Here is a 16177-nt window from a genome sequence, read left to right as displayed (position 1 = left end):
TCACTAATTTCAACTTTTACCTTTACTAATTCCCTTAGTTTCTTCTGATTTATTCTGTTGTTTTTCTAAATATATATTACATTAAAAAAATTTTTAAATAGAGCTAGTTTAAAAAGAAGATCTGGACTTCTAACAGTATGACCGGCTAGATATTTTGGCCCACTGAAAACAAGCACGTCAAATAAAATGTCTTTTTAATGTGTTAATGAGCTAATGAGAAAGTAAGCATAAATGGTGGAAAAACATATTAAAAGATGCTTGACCTCATTACTAGAAATGCAAATTAAAACCATAAGATAGCCCTTCCCACCTACCACACTGGCAAACACTTTAAAAAATTCTGATAATGCTAGCATTGCCAAGGATGTAGAACAAGAACTCTTAGTACCACTGGTAGGAGAAAATTAGCACAAGTGCTTTAGAAAACAATTTGCCCCCAAATCTAATAAAATTGAAATTGCCCATATATATCCCATGATTCAGCAATTCCAATCGAGATACACACCTGAAACTCTTATACATGTGCACCAGGAGATATAAACAAGGAAATTCATAACCACATTGTTTGTATGGCAGATAAGGGAAATGTCCTTTACCAGGAAAATGGGTAAATAAATTACATATTCACACAAGGAATACAGCAGTGAAAATAATGAAACTTCTAACACAGTAACTACACAGTTACGGCTGAAACTCATGAACATAATGCTAAGCAAAAAAAGCAAGCCTCAGAAGAATTCCATTTACATACAGTTCAGAATTCCATTCATACAGTTTAAAAATATGCAAAACCAAACAATGTACTGTAAAAAGATGCAAATCTATGTGATAAAACCATAAAGAAAAACAAGGGGGTAAAACACATAAAAGGTGGTAAGAAGGAGAGGAGATGTGGAGGGGTGCTTACGGAACTTCAAAGGGTGACAATCTTTTACCGGGTGGTGAGTACGTGGGTATTTGCTGTATTGCTATTCTTATATTTTATATGTATTATCTAAATATTGTTTTCCAGTCACTCAACATTTAGTAAAAATTTTAAAACATTATGGAAGTATGTCTTCAATTGTTTAGAATATTAATATGCCTAAACAGCATATTCACCTCTAACGACAGATACATAAATTTTATTACTTTCTACCAGCTATCACCAGAGTCTACTTATGACTCAGAAAAGTTTATCCTACATCAAACAGCAAGTCACTGTGGTGTCTCTTCATGGGGTTCATTTTATTTATTTCTTATATATAATATTTATAGGCATGAAATACAGCATAATAATAAAGAGAAAAATATTTTAAAGAATTAAGGTGCAATATGGTCACCTTATCTTTGATAAAGGAGGCAAGAGTATACAATTGAGAAAAGACAGCCTCTTCAGTAAGTGGTGCTGGGAAAACTGGACAGCTACATGTAAAAGAATGACATTAGAACACTTTCTAACACCATACACAAAAATAAACTCAAAATAGATTAAGGACCTAAGTGTAAGGCCAGACACTATAAAACTCTTAGAGGAAAACACAGGAAGAACACTCTGTGACATAAATCACAGCAAGATCCTTTTTGACCCACCTCCTAGAGAAATGGAAATAAAAACAAAAATAAACTAATGGGACCTAATGAAACTTCAAAGCTTTTGCACAGCAAAGGAAACCATAAACAAGACGAAAAGACAACCCTGAGAATCCGAGAAAATATTTGCAAATGAAGCAACTGACAAAGGATTAAGCTCCAAAATACACAAGCAGCTCATGCAGCTCAATATCAAACAAACAAAACAACCCAATCAAAAAATGGGCAGAAGACCTAAATCGACATTTCTCCAAAGAAGATATACAGATTGCCAACAAACATGAAAGGATGCTCAACATCACTAATCATCAGAGAAATGCAAATCAAAACTACAATGAGCTATCACCTCACACTGGTCAGAATGGCCATCATCAAAAAATCTACAAACAATAAATGCTGGAGAGGGTGTGGAGAAAAGGGAACCCTCTTGCACTGTTGGTGGTAATATAAATTGATACAGCCAATATGGAGAACAGTATGGAGGTTCTTTAAAAAACTAAACATAGAACTACCATATGACCCAGCAATCCCACTACTGGGCATATACCCTGAGAATACCGTAATTCAAAAAGAGTCACATACCACAATGTTCACTGCAGCACTATTCACAATAGCCAGGACATGGAAGCAACCTAAATGTCCATCGACAGATGAATGGATAAGGAAGATGTGGCACATATATACAATGGAATATTACTCAGCCATAAAAAGAAACAAAACTGAGTTATTTGTAGTGAGGTGGATGGACCTAGAGTCTGTCATACAGAGTGAATTAAGTCAGAAAGAGAAAAATACCATATGCTAACACATATATATGGAATCTAAAAAAAAGAAATGGTTTTGATGAACCTAGGGGCAGGACAGGAATAAAGACAGAGATGTAGAGAATGGGCTTGAGGACACGGGGAGGGGGAAGGGTAAGCTGGGACCAAGTGAGAGAGTAGCACTGACATATATACACTACCAAATGTAAAACAGATAGCTAGTGGGAAGCAGCCGCATAGCACAGGGAGATCAGCTAGGTGTTTTGTGACCACCTAGAGGGGTGGGATAAGGAGGGTGGGAGGGAGACACAAGAGGGAGGGGATATGGGGATATACATATGCATATAGCTGATTCACTTTGTTATACAGCATAAACTAACAACACTGTAAAGCAATTATACTCTGATAAAGATGTTAAAAAAAAAGATACAGCAAAAAAAAAAGAATTAAGGTGCAAAAGAAAAAGATCTAATGGGATAATACACATTATTTTAATCCATGTGAAATAAAATACCCAATATATTTTGTTGAAAACAGAAAATTATACAGTTAAAATTTTACACTAATTTTTTTTAGTGATCTCTAAAATGCCCACCTGTGCTAAAAATTTAAATCTCGTATTTGCTGTGTCTATTCTAAACTATAAGTAACATGAGGGAAATCCTGAATATCTTATTCACTGTTATGCCTCAGTGACAACATTTACTAAATTAACTGTTTAGAAAAAAAAAAATTAACTGTTTAGGAGATTATTTCCAAGACAAAAATTCTACAAGTAACTGTTTTGTGCATAATAAAATTTACAAGAGTAAATTATTTCAACCAACCTGTAATGATACAAGTTTTCCTTCCAGATTTTCTGCCTTTTTCTTCCATTCAGCAACAAGTTGGTTGTGTTTTTCTAGTTCAGCAGAATACATAGCTTTTTCTTCTAAAGAGGAAAAAAAAGTTATATTAGTATTTTGTAATTGTGTGATAAAATTAGAATTTTAAACCACTTGAAATTTTAATAATTCAACAAAAATAGTTCAAATGTCTTAACAAGAAAATTATATATGCCTTAGTGATGACGTTAACTGGAATTAAAGTAATGAGATCACTTTCCTCTGCTTAAATCCTTCTCCACCTTGTCCATCTTGCAAACTTTCCCTCCCTTCAGAACTCTACTCAAATATTTCCTCTTTAGCAAAGCTTTCTCTATGGCCTCAGTACCATACTATTTTGTACACATGTCTACTCTAGTATTATACAGAGCAGACCTAGAGAATTCTTACGTGTAAAATTCAAAATTTCAACCATAGGAGTAACCCTGACATGTACGTATGTACAAATGTAAAGTTTTGCTCAGGCACAAAACTGTAACTTCTTTTTTTTTTTTTTTTTTTTTTAACTGTAACTTCTTTAACTTCATTAGCCTCACATCCTCTAACCGCCTGCCCCTCACTAGCAGTTCATGCATTGCCAGTAATTACAGAATGTACGAGTTGACAAATGGATGGGTGAATGATCTAAAGGGGGTAAATCTGATGATGGGAGGTAGATGTGAAAAAGCATATTTGGTTATCGGGGTACGTGTGCTCTGGTCACTATTACTATGTGCCTAGAAGAGTACTTTCCACCTGAACTAGAAAAATGCAGTTACCTTCAAGTATAGATGAACAGCTAAGAACAAATTAATCAATACTTCAAAAGAGTAATTACTGATGATCAACTCTCTTTAGTGGATTCAACCTCCAACCAACATCTCAACACCTATCTTTTTTGTTCCTATGTGTGCCTCTCTCTTCCTTTGTATTCCCCTTTATCATGTGATCCTTACTATGTTACCCTCATACTTCCCTCACCTCTCGCCTTAACTAAAGTATCATAATATGACACTAAAATAATTTTTTTTAGTAATTAGTATATACAGTTTATGTTCTCTACTCTTAACTGTAAGAAAAGTCTAATTTGTTGATGGCTACTTATCTTCTCCCCCTACAAGTGGGTAAGCTTTCAAAGATTTCCCTATGCCTAATCTAAAACAGCACTCAAGTCAAAATTCCCAAAACTACAGCTGATCTGTGAACAACACAGGTTTGAACTGCATGGGTCCACCATATGTAGATTTTTTTCAGTAAATATACTGGAAACATTTTTTGGAGATTTGAGACAATTTGAAAAAGCAGATGAACCACATAGACTGGAAATATCAAAAACATTAAGAAAAAGGTTCTGTGACGAATGCTTGAAATACATATAGATACTAGTCTATCCTAACATAGGCAGAAGGTGAGTGATAATATAAATTTAACAATATGTTAGTTTTCTTACTGTTTTATAACTTTGCTTCCAAAGAATCACATTACCATAAGGTATGCCTCTCTCTCTTGTAATTGGAGAAACTGCATATCAGCCTATCATCACAAGTAAGCGGTTTTTTAAAAAAATGTAACGTTTCCAGTACTATATTACGAATATGACTATATTACTGTATACCATAAAAATTTTATAACCATTCATTAGTGTAAAGGTTAGGCTATCATAAAGCAATAATATTGCTACTTCTTCATTATCAATCACGAATCATTATACCTAAATATGAATTTCTTTTTCACACATTTCATTTTTGATGTCTAGTGTTAGTAATATGTATAATATCTACAGGGTTTTCTATCATATAAGAGAATACTGATGTAGGTACTAATAGACAAACAATTCATCTTGTAAACAGATGACATAAACTTATAGTATCAATAAATACAGTACAGTGAATGTATTTTCTCTTCCTTATGATTTTCTTAATAACATTTTCTTTTCTCTAGCTTCCTTTATTGTAAGAATACAGTATATCGTACATATAACATACAAAAAAATGTGTCAATTGACTATGTTATTAGCAAGGCTCCTGGTCAACAGTGGGCTATTAGGAGTTAAGTTCGGGGGAACTCAAGTTATGGGTTTTCAACTGCATGGGGGGTAGGCATCCATCCTAACCCATGCATTGTTCAAGGGTCAACCGTACAATAACTCTTCTTCAATGAAAGACTGGTCATACAACTGACCGTGCTGGAAATGCTCCAGGACCATCTGCAGGTTGGAGAGTGACAGAGCATACTGCTTTACTTGCTCCTGAGACATGGAAAGCTGTAGTGCAGTTTCATCCCTTTGCTTCGATGCCACATTCAACTGTTCCTGCAATGACTCTACCTGTAAATTGGCCTGATGGCTTTAAACAAAAAGAATAAAAGTCAAACTGTTTCTATCTATTTAGACACTTTGACAAGATGAAATACCTTCCCTACATTTTACTGCACTAAATGCAAGTTATATTCAAAGTATTTAGATACTTTAACAAGATGAAACCTCTTCCCTATGTTTTTTTTATTGTGGTAAAATACACATAACATTTACCATTTTAACCATTTTTATGTGTACAGTTCAGTGGTAGTAAGTACACTTGCATGGCTGTACAACCATTACGACCACTCATCTCTAGAACTTTTTCATCTTCCCAAGCCGAAACTCCACACCCATTAAACAATAACCCCCTCTCCGCCCAGTAACCACCATTCTACTTTCTGTCTCTATGAATCTGACCTTCCCTACATTTTATTGCATTAAATTCAAGTTAGATTTCAAAGAAACTTGAAGAGTTCCTCTGACCTTCGTCCTCCCTGCGTTTGTTAATTCAATCATCCTTCCTGTGAAGGTGACTTTGAACAAATGGTAGTCATTTTAAACACAGAACTGGGCTAAACAAGGTATGTCAGCTTAAGAAAAATTTAAAAATAGCCTGCAACTTTGTGTTTCGAGGCTAAAACTCTAAGACGTAATTTATCATAAACTTGTAAGTTGTAAGGGATCTTGGAAGTCATTTTGTCCAGCTCCAACCCAACAAGCAATGGATTCTGATACCCGCCTTGCTTTTGGCACTCACAATCCTAGTGAACTCACAACTTTCCAAAGGTTATCCCATCTTTTACTGTCATCTTTCTTTCTGCTTACATTAAATATAATAACCCCTACACCTGTCCCAAATCAGAGATCACTAAGAGAATTACAGAACATCTATCCAGGCTTATGTCACCGAGGTACTTCCTTAATGTACAATTATTACATACAAAATACTGCAATAGCCTTTCCTGGGTTTTTAATATCCAGTTAAGTTTTTATTCAGAGCAGGCCAATAAAACCCGTTAAGAGCAGCTCACTTTGAAGAAATTTTACCCAATAGCACCCTCTTTTGGAAAAGGCAGTAAACTGATAACCAGAGGACTTAACTCTCCCCTCTTATGTCCCTGGACTTTATTCAACTTTGCTGGTTAACAAATCACTCAAAGGGTGATTGTAAGGATGAAATGAACTGTGATGTCATTCACAAAGTTAATAAATACAACAAGATGTTACTATTGTTAAGGGCTCAAAACACCATAATCTGATTCTGTAGATTTGAGTTACTTATACACCAAATATTTACTGAACATCTATGAAACTATGTGTAAGAATGTATACTGTGGGAAGAGTGTGACATAAATGGCATCATTCCTACCCACTGGTGGCCTTACACTTTGTTGGGTGGGAGAAAGTGTAAAACAGCTCAACAATTACAAATACCCCTAAGAAAAATACAAGTGCCCTATGAAAGACTCAAAATATTATGCAGGTTCAAAGGAAAAACATCACACTAGGGATTGATTTTGGATTTGAGGAGTGGGGTGCTAAACAAATAATTCATCATGAAGTGCTATTTGAAGAATAGGTGGGATTAACAGAAAAACAGTGGGCCCAAATCATGACAGTCTAACCTGGTTTTGAAAAAAGGAGAAACAAGACCACAGCCCTACCTTCCGAAGGTTATTCTGCAGTTATTATGAATAGTAAACAAAAATAGGCAGAGATTAGAAACTATTTCAATTAGAGAAAATAAGGGCCTGAAAATTGAAAGGAAAGATGATCAATCTTATAGACTAAGGATGTTTTGCTATTTCTGCCAATGTGAAACACATACACAAACGTTCACTCACTGTTTTGATTCTCATTTTAAACAAGTTCTTCTGAGTCTGAAGGTACAATAATACATCCTACAAAGAGGGTAAGGAGTTCACCCTCAGAAATACTATCTCTACTGGCCTATAATCTCTTTGCAGAGATAATATCTACTATATCCTTATATTTCCCTCAGCACCATACAGTAAAAAGTAAAAAGATAAAAAGATGCACATACAACTAATGGGAAGATAAATGGACATGATTTTTTGGGAAGATTATTTGGCAGTACATTTCAAACGTTTTAAAAACAGCCTTTCAATCAGAATTTCCATTTCTCAAAATTTACACTAAGGAAATAATCTGTCATCAACACAAAAATACCTATTTTGGGTTATCAGAACAGCACTCTTGGGCTTCCCCGGTGGCGCAGTGCTTAAGAATCTGCCTGACAATGCAGGGGACACAGGTTTGAGCCCTGGTCCAGGAGGATCCCACATGCCACGGAGCAACTAAGCCCATGCGCTACAACTACTGAGCCTGCGCTCTAGAGCCCACGAGCCACAGCTACTGAGCACGCGTGCCACAACTACTGAAGCCCGCGTGCCTAGAGCCTGTGCTCTACAACAAGAGAAGCCACCGCAGTGAGAAGCCTGTGCACCACAACAAAGAGTAGCCCCCGCTCGCCACAACTAGAGAAAGCCCGCTCTCAGCAACGAAGACCCAATGCAGCCAAAAAGAAAACAAACTTATATAAAAAACAAAACAGCACTCTTAGTAATTCTGAAAAGTTCAAACACTCTAAATGTCCAATAATAAATGAGTGGGTTAAAGAAATTATGGCAAATCCAAATAATGGTATACTATGCAGCCACAAATGATATTGCAGGAACATATGGCTTAATGTGTACTCATATTCATATTATTAACTGATAGAAGCAGGTTACAAAACAGTATAAATAGTATGATCTCAATTTTGCTTTAAGAAAATAATATGTAATATATACACACATATACAGAAGCATACAAAGGCACAAAAAAAGATTATCTCTGGATGAGAGAGTCTGTGGCTTTATGTTCTTTTGGTTTATGTGAGTTTCCTGAAGTGGAAAATATGTTTTTGTAATAAGAAAAAAAACAACAACACATTTTATTGAGAGAAATAAAATTTAAAAATATATAAGCAGGGACCTGGTCACTCAAAAGTTCTAACAAGCCAAGAGTTAATTCACATTGACCTAGGCCTTTCCCTTGCTACTTCCTTTACTCTCTCCTTTATAATATCCAAACTTTGTTCAACCTTATATCACTTGATTAAAAATTAAATCACATAAATTAAATTAGTTCTTGGGGAACCTGGCAACGCTAATTAAATCAGTAAGAATTTAAGTCTAGCCTCCTAAAATGATGAGAAGCAATTATCTAGGATAACAATTAAGATCTGGAGGAACCTCAGTTTGAATGCCAGATCTGGATAAGGGTTACAAACCCAAGTGTGAAACCTACATGTGCACTTTGTGTGCCTGACCTTGGGAAGGTTATTAAACCTCTTTACCCTTAGTTTCTTAGTCTATAAAATGGAGATAATGAATTTTGTGAGAATAAAATAAGGTAGCATATGAAAAATTCTGAGTCTGACACTCAGGAAGTATTTAATTAACGCTAATACTAAAAAAAAAAAAAAAAAAGAAAAAAGAAAAAAGAAAAAGTTACCTTGCATTTTCCATTGCATTAGAGGATGAAACTAGCTTTTCCTCCAGTACTGTTACTTTCTTTCTTAGCTTAGCCTCTCTATCTTCTGCAGCCAAAACTTCACGGGTGTAAGAATCTTCTGATTCTAAAAGATGGTTACGCAATCTCTCTAGCTCCTGGTTTAAGCGTAATTCTTTGTCACGTAAATGTTGAACCTAGGTAGAGGATATTTCTTTTATTTTTCTTCCATAAAATGCTCCCCCTTTCCCCTCCTACAAGCCACTCTGTTATCAAGTCTTTCCCCATTATTGAAGTGTATTAATTGTATATTAATTTCTCATACTCCAAGATATATTTATGCTAAGAAAAAAGGCTCCTGAAATCATCTTAAATATTCATTTGGAAGGTTTACTTTGTAAGATCTCATTCCCTGTGGCTATAATAATTGTACAAAGTACTAGGCTTTTTGTGACAGGCCACTTTTTCAGTAAATCTCATTTTTTTCATACTTTGTTGGTAGGAAATTTTTCTTATATCCAAGATATGCCATCTTTTTCTTTTCTTGAGGTATAATTTAATTTCAGGTATAAAACATAATGATTAGATCATGGTTTTTGCTTGAAAACTGAAACAGGACGCACTTTGGGAGATCAAAATCCTACTAAAGCGCATCAGAGTAAGACTAAGAAAAAAATCACCTAAGAGAAATTCATTTTAATTGATAATCTTTATAGTTTTCTTATTTAAGAGTTATTAGACTTAAGTGTTTGAATCACTATTTCTTTAAAGTGAAAGTATACCTCATTCTGTACAGCAGTGTTTTCCATTTGTTTCTGTTTCAGGGCCAACATGACTTGATCTCTCTCCTGCTGAAAGATAACTGTCTTCTCCTGCATTGACTTAACTGCATTTAAAAGTTGATTTAACTCCCCAGTCTTGCCCTTTTGGAAAGAAATAACTTTAGCTTTAAAGAAAGACACATTTAAAAAAAGACATTTCTTCATTAAATAATTTAAAAATTCAGTTAACTATGTCAAGGTCATCCAAAACAAGGAAAGTCTGAGAAACCATCACAGTCTAAAGGAGCCTAAAGAGACAATGACAACTAACTATAATGTATCCTGGATGGGACCACGGAACAAGAAAAGGACATCTGCTAAAAAATTAAGATAATTCAAAGAAACTATTAATGTATCTATAAAGGTTCATTAGTTGTTGCCAATGTACCATAGTAACATAGTTGTTAAAAGGGAAACAGGGTGTGAGGTATATGGGAATGCTGTACTATCTTTCCAGCTTTTCTAATAATCTGAAAGTATTCTTAAAGGAAAAGTTTATTTAAAATGCTTTAAGAAGAACTCAAAAGACACAACCTCTTCAAACTTACCCTACACAACAAAGCATACACAAACCCCCAAATCACCCAAAAGTAAGAGAGAGAGAGAGAGAGAGGGAGAGAGGGAGAGAGGGAGAGAGGGAGAGAGGGAGAGAGGGAGAGAGGGAGAGAGGGAGAGAGGGAGAGAGGGAGAGGGAGGGGAGGGGGGGAGAGAGGGAGGGAGGGAGGGGGAGGGGGGGAGGGGGAGAGAGAGAGAGAGAGAGAGAGAGAGAGAGAGAGAGAGTGTGTGTGTGTGTGTGTGTGTGTGTGTGTGTCTTCATCAGGCATATGCAACTGTTGTTAGGGAAAGTAACAGTGTGGAGTTGCTGTCACAGGAGAAAAAGGAAAGTCATTTCACATGCACAGCCTATTTTAAAAGAACATTTTGGCAACAATTTAACGAAAGCAACTCTGGAATGTTATCTTTCTAAGACTGTTAGGAAAATTTATTCCTGAATGCCTTCCATGCAAGAACAATATATTAAAGCCGGCAGGAAAAAAAAGATAACCTTTCATTGCAGAAGTAGGGCCATGAATTTAAGATGACAGCTAGAATTCTAAAAAGCACAAAAAAGTGTCAGACTGTTTACAGCCAATTCTTTTCTGTGTTTGAGAAGTGCATATCGTCTGAATCTATTTATAGATTGGTATCATTTTTACATTTTCATGTAAACTTTCCATTTCTTTAAGAATATATAACACGTCCCCCAGGACAAATCATTGAAACCAAAACATAAAACCATCTGTTCCTTTTATCTCAACACCCCCTCCTGGAAAAGAAGGCCAATATCATCCAAACAGTTTTTCAGTTAAACATTTTTTTCATATCAGAGAAATGCTTGACAAATAAAGAGCTGAAGATCTCCTGTTGAGAACACTCCTGTCTCCCTAAAGAAAAATGCTGTTATACTCAAAATAAAGGTATTCTTCAATTATATAGAATATCATAAGAAATCAATTAGTTTATGCCAATTACCCTCAAGTAATACAATACTTAAGTACAACTTAACTAACTTAGGAAAGCTTCCTGAAAGGTAGGTGAGCCTTAATTAAATCTGCACACTTTGGATCTATAAATGTCAATGAAATAGAATTAGACTGTACAAGATGCTAAAACTACAATAGGAAAAAACATATAAAAAGAATACTTTATTGTCCTCCTCTCCTCCATTATACTCTTACAAGCCCTAAGATGCTACACCCAATTTTGGCTAGTGAGCAATAGAAAGCTTCTACCCTCTACCAGTCTTTTTTATACTGAATATATATCAGTACCATAAGAAGCTAAGAAGCTATTCCTGAAAGGAGGAGCACAACTCAATACATCAGTGTACCTATTTAATCAGATGACAAAGAAGGGGAAAATGAGGCAAGACTTTTCTTATCAAGCGAAAACTACATCAAGCATTCACAAACTTTAATCCGAGACTTTTAAAATAGAATTTAATTGGCAAAAGAAGTTAAATCATTTTGTAACTCGTGCCCTGCAGCATGTAAACACTCAAGAAGCAGTTGTTGGGGCTTCCCTGGTGGCGCAGTGGTTGAGAGTCCGCCTGCCGATGCAGGGGACACAGGTTCATGCCCTGGTCTGGGAAGATCCCACATGCCGCGGAGCGGCTGGGCCCGTGAGCCATGGCCGCTGAGCCTGTGCGTCCGGAGTCTGTGCTCCGCAGCGGGAGAGGCCACAACAGTGAGAGGCCCGCATACCACAAAAAAAAAAAAGAAAAGAAAAGAAGCAGTTGTTTAATATTCCATTGTTCTGCCTCATTTCTTTGCTAAATTTCCACCACTAAAAGTATAGAAATAAGAGTAAAAAGGCACTACATCAAAAGAGCCCATAGCTTTGATCACAGCATGATGTACTGGGTCTTCAAAACATTCTTATCAAAATCAAATATCAACTGAATGTAAACATTTAAATATATCAAAACTACTGACACTTTTAACCAATACAACCTTCCTTTTTATGGGTGAATAAACAAACCAATAAAGTCAAAACACACCCAAAGTCACACAATGACACAACTGGGATTAGAATATTTATTGAGTCTACTTATGTGAAAAGTACTATTCATAGCTAACACTTTTCAAATACCAGGCTGTGAATGATTCATAAAAATCAATTTAATGGGTCACCCAGCACTTCCTTCTTTTAAGAGAGCATCACATATAGTAAGGGTAATTTCTGATTCCTGAAACTTTTGTTTCAGTTTTACACACACACACACACACACACACACACACACACACAAGTGCTTATTGTGTCACAATGTAAAATGTATTTCGTACTTCAGATCATTGTCAAAGATGTAGCATGTATTTCACAGAGCTCCCCTTTATATATAAGAACCTCTAAAACCAGCAGTTACTGAAATATGCCTAAAATGTGATTAAACTGCAGTAACCTCAGAGTTCTTATATCACATTTCTATTTTCTAAAGAAAAACATTAACTGCTTCTAAACTTTTTCTACTTAGACTGTAAAAAAATTAATCTAGAACTAAAAATATTTGGAAATATCTAGTAATTTGGGGGAGAAACTTGCAGATGCCTCTGAGGAAAATTTATTTTGAATGAATCACAATACCTTGAAATAAATATTTCTAAATGAACAAATGCATCTTCCCCTTCAAAGAACATCAATAAAGTAGCACACTAAAAAATCTCCTCCACCCCAAACTTCCCTCCACAACACGCCATCCAGAACATACCTGCTCTTTTTCTTTCAGTAGATGCTCAAAAGCCAGAGCCTTCTCCTTCAATGAATGGCATTCAAACTCTTTTTCTCGAAGCATCATAGAAAACTTCGTATTAGTCTCCTGTAATGCTTGATATTCTGTTTCCTTTCCCCTGGATGTTTCTATTATTTTTTCATTTTCCCCCTTTAGTTTACAAATGTCCATTTCTAAGATTAATGTTCTCTCCTTCAGGTTTGTTACTGCCTGCCTCAAAAGTTCATTTTCATTCACCTTGTTAGTGAAATTTTCATTCAAAGCAAGTAACTGATCACTTTTGGCTTTGATTAAGAGGTCTTTTTCCTTAAGCGACTTTTGTAAGGTATCTTGTTTCTCCTTGAGCTGCTTAATTTCTGAATCAGTTTGTTCGTGTTCTTTTCTTTCTAGCTCTGAGGAAGCAGCAATCGAATCAGACAATCTGTGATTATTTTCCTGGAGAGTTCTAATTGTTGCATCTTTTTCCTGCAGTGATTTTCTTAGCTCTTCTATTTCTTGTTTAGAAGACTCACTCAATACATCAGACTTAATTGTTCTAAGAGACTCTGCTGACTGGGAAGTAAGCGACGATCCAGAAGAGAGCTGAGGTGAAATAATATCAAGTTTTCCTAAAAGAAGATCCTTGGTATTGCAAAGCTGCCCTATGCTGTGCTGAACTTGTGCTAATTCCTGCCCAAAATTTTTGAGTTTGGTTTCATTCTGCTCATAACTTTGGATCAGGCCAGTATAGTTCACTTGCAATTTAGAGTTGTTATCACTGTCAACCAGAACTTGTGCCTGAAGCTGATGAAGCTCCTCCTGGAGCTGGGCTGACTCGTGTTGCATATTTTGTACTGTAGTCATTACCTGCTGTTTCCACTCTTCCATTTTCTTTACTTGTTGTTTTAACTTATCGCGTTCCTGTAGAAGCTCCTCGAACTGATTACTATTAACACCTCCAACCTCATTTTCAGTGTTGGATGTTTGTAAAACTGTCAATAAGGTCTGACATTTCTGACTTAATGCATCTATTTCAATGTCTTTTTCTCGAATGATACGTGATAAATTCTGAATAGTTTCTCTAAACATATCTTGGCCACTACTTTCAAACCTCGTGGACAATTTTTTATTTTCATCTTGCAGCTTACTGAGAGCTGTTTCTTTTGCAGCAACTATATCCATCATCTTGTGATATTCTGTTTTTAGATGGCTATTCTCCCTAGTCTTCTCACTCAAAACAGCTAGTACCTGTTCTCGTTCCATAGCATAGGCCTGCAGCTGCTGTTGAAGGTAAACAACATCCTGGGGGTAGGAAGCTGCAGTAATTCGAGCATGAAGAGCTTGTATCTCCAAATCTTTCTGCTGGATAATCTGAGTTAGTTTACCAACCTCATCTCTGGAAAGCTGATCAATCTGTTTAGTTAGAGATATATTCTTTTCATTTAGAAGCTTAATCTCCAATTCTCGTTCTTTTATTCCTTTTACTAATCTTTCGGTTTCAGCTTTAGATAAATCATGCTTTTCACTTCCATTTTCTATATTAAGGCCCTGAACTTTTGTTTCTTGAAAAATAACAGAATTCTCTGTTTGAACGTCCTGTCTTTCTTCCTGCAACTGGGTTTTGATTTGTTCAATTGTTTTTTGCAAATTCTTAATTTCCTCATCTTTCTCTAAAAAGAGCTGGGTGTGTGTGGCGTTCATTTGCTCATGCTGGTATCTAAACTCATCCATTTCCTTCTTCTGCTCCTGTAAAGACTGAAGCAGCTGTATTTTACTCTGGTTTTGATCTTCAATTACCTTTTGATGATGTTTTATTTCCTCTTTAAGATTATCCTTTAATATATTCAGCTGATTCACCTCAGATTCTAGTTCTGTAATACTATCAAGGGTTTTAGGCTCAGCCACAGGTGCAGCTCGACTCTGCTGTTCCCTGAGTCGTTCCAACTCTTCTTTCAGATGATTGTTTTCTTCTTTCATGGATCCAAGACTTCTGTCTTTTTCCTCTATGGTTTGCCTTAAAATTTCATTTTTTCTTAAGGCCTGAGTATATTTATCTAATTCCTCCTGAAGCTCTGAACTTCTTGCTTTAAGTTTTTCAATAAAAATTTCGTTCTCATTTACAAGTTGGGTCAATTGCTTCTGCTCTTCTAAGCTAGATGACAAAATTTTCTTCGTTTCCTTATGATCAGTATCCATCTGCTTGATATTCTTTCTGAGTTCTGCTATTTCAAAGTCTTTCTCTTGACTGAGTTTAATTAAACGCTCATGGTCCAGCTGTAAAGCAGAGATACTCAAATTACGTGCATTGGACAGTTCTTCCATGGTTTGCTCATACTTGTTTGCTTCTTCCAACAGCCTCTTTTCAGCCCGACACAATTCTCCTTCTAACTGTTCCTTCTCGATTTTTAGAGCCTCCACAATAGCGTTTTTCTCCTGAGAAATCTGATTGTTACCAGCAATAGACTCTTCCAACTGATGTCTTACATTTTCACATGCTAAATTCAACTTTTCATTCTCCATTTTGAGATCAAAAGCAACTTTCTTTAAGTTTTCATTGAGCTGCTCTATTTCTGAAAGATTTTGCCTTAAGTCTCTCACTTCGGCTTCCCTTTCGTTAAGTAAGTCATCCTTAAAATTACTGTTAGAGTCTCGCTTAAGAGACTGCGTTATTAACTCATCCCTGACTCTAGAGAGCTCCTCCTCCTTTTGTTTAATATGTTCCTGAAGTTCAAAGTTCTCCTTCTGGATGTTTAAATTTTTTGTGTGCAATTTATTTAGCTGATCTACTAAATCTGCTACTTTATCCTCAAGCTTCTGCTTGGTTAAATGTAAATCACTTAGTACCAGTTCACTCTGAATTAACTTTTCTTTCTGCACGTCTAACTCTTTAGTAATGTTCATTTTATCATTTTCAAGTTGATGAACTCTCTTTTTTTCATCATTTAGATCTTTTTTCAGTTTACTGATGACATTATCTCCCTCGTTTTCTTGTTTTGATAGCTGATCTTTGATCAAAATCATGTGCTGGAAGAAAAATTAATTTGCATGAACTTTAAAACATTCTCTCATTTTAGTACCTAAAGGAAACTTTATAA

At 35.7% G+C, this 16177-nt stretch overlaps 1 protein-coding gene across 3 annotated transcripts in view; it reads right to left on the bottom strand.

Moving 5' to 3' along the window:
• Positions 1–16177, bottom strand: part of TRIP11 (thyroid hormone receptor interactor 11) — a 67526-nt gene that overhangs the window by 22970 nt on the left and 28379 nt on the right. For all 3 annotated transcript variants that reach the window (XM_082841847.1, XM_082841845.1, XM_082841846.1), the window contains exons 11-15: positions 13083–16106; positions 9797–9937; positions 9018–9211; positions 5381–5544; positions 3164–3267 (exon numbers count right to left, since the gene is read on the bottom strand). In XM_082841847.1, coding sequence (XP_082697973.1) covers positions 3164–3267; positions 5381–5544; positions 9018–9211; positions 9797–9937; positions 13083–16106 — 3627 coding nt within the window. The remainder of the gene's footprint in view (positions 1–3163; positions 3268–5380; positions 5545–9017; positions 9212–9796; positions 9938–13082; positions 16107–16177) is intronic.

The sequence above is a fragment of the Leucopleurus acutus genome (genome assembly GCF_964270905.1).
Source record: "Leucopleurus acutus genome assembly, chromosome: 1".
Taxonomy (NCBI): Eukaryota; Metazoa; Chordata; class Mammalia; order Artiodactyla; family Delphinidae; genus Leucopleurus; species Leucopleurus acutus.
The sequence above is the reverse complement of the archived record's forward strand: the minus strand, read 5'-3'. Positions and strand labels throughout refer to the sequence as shown.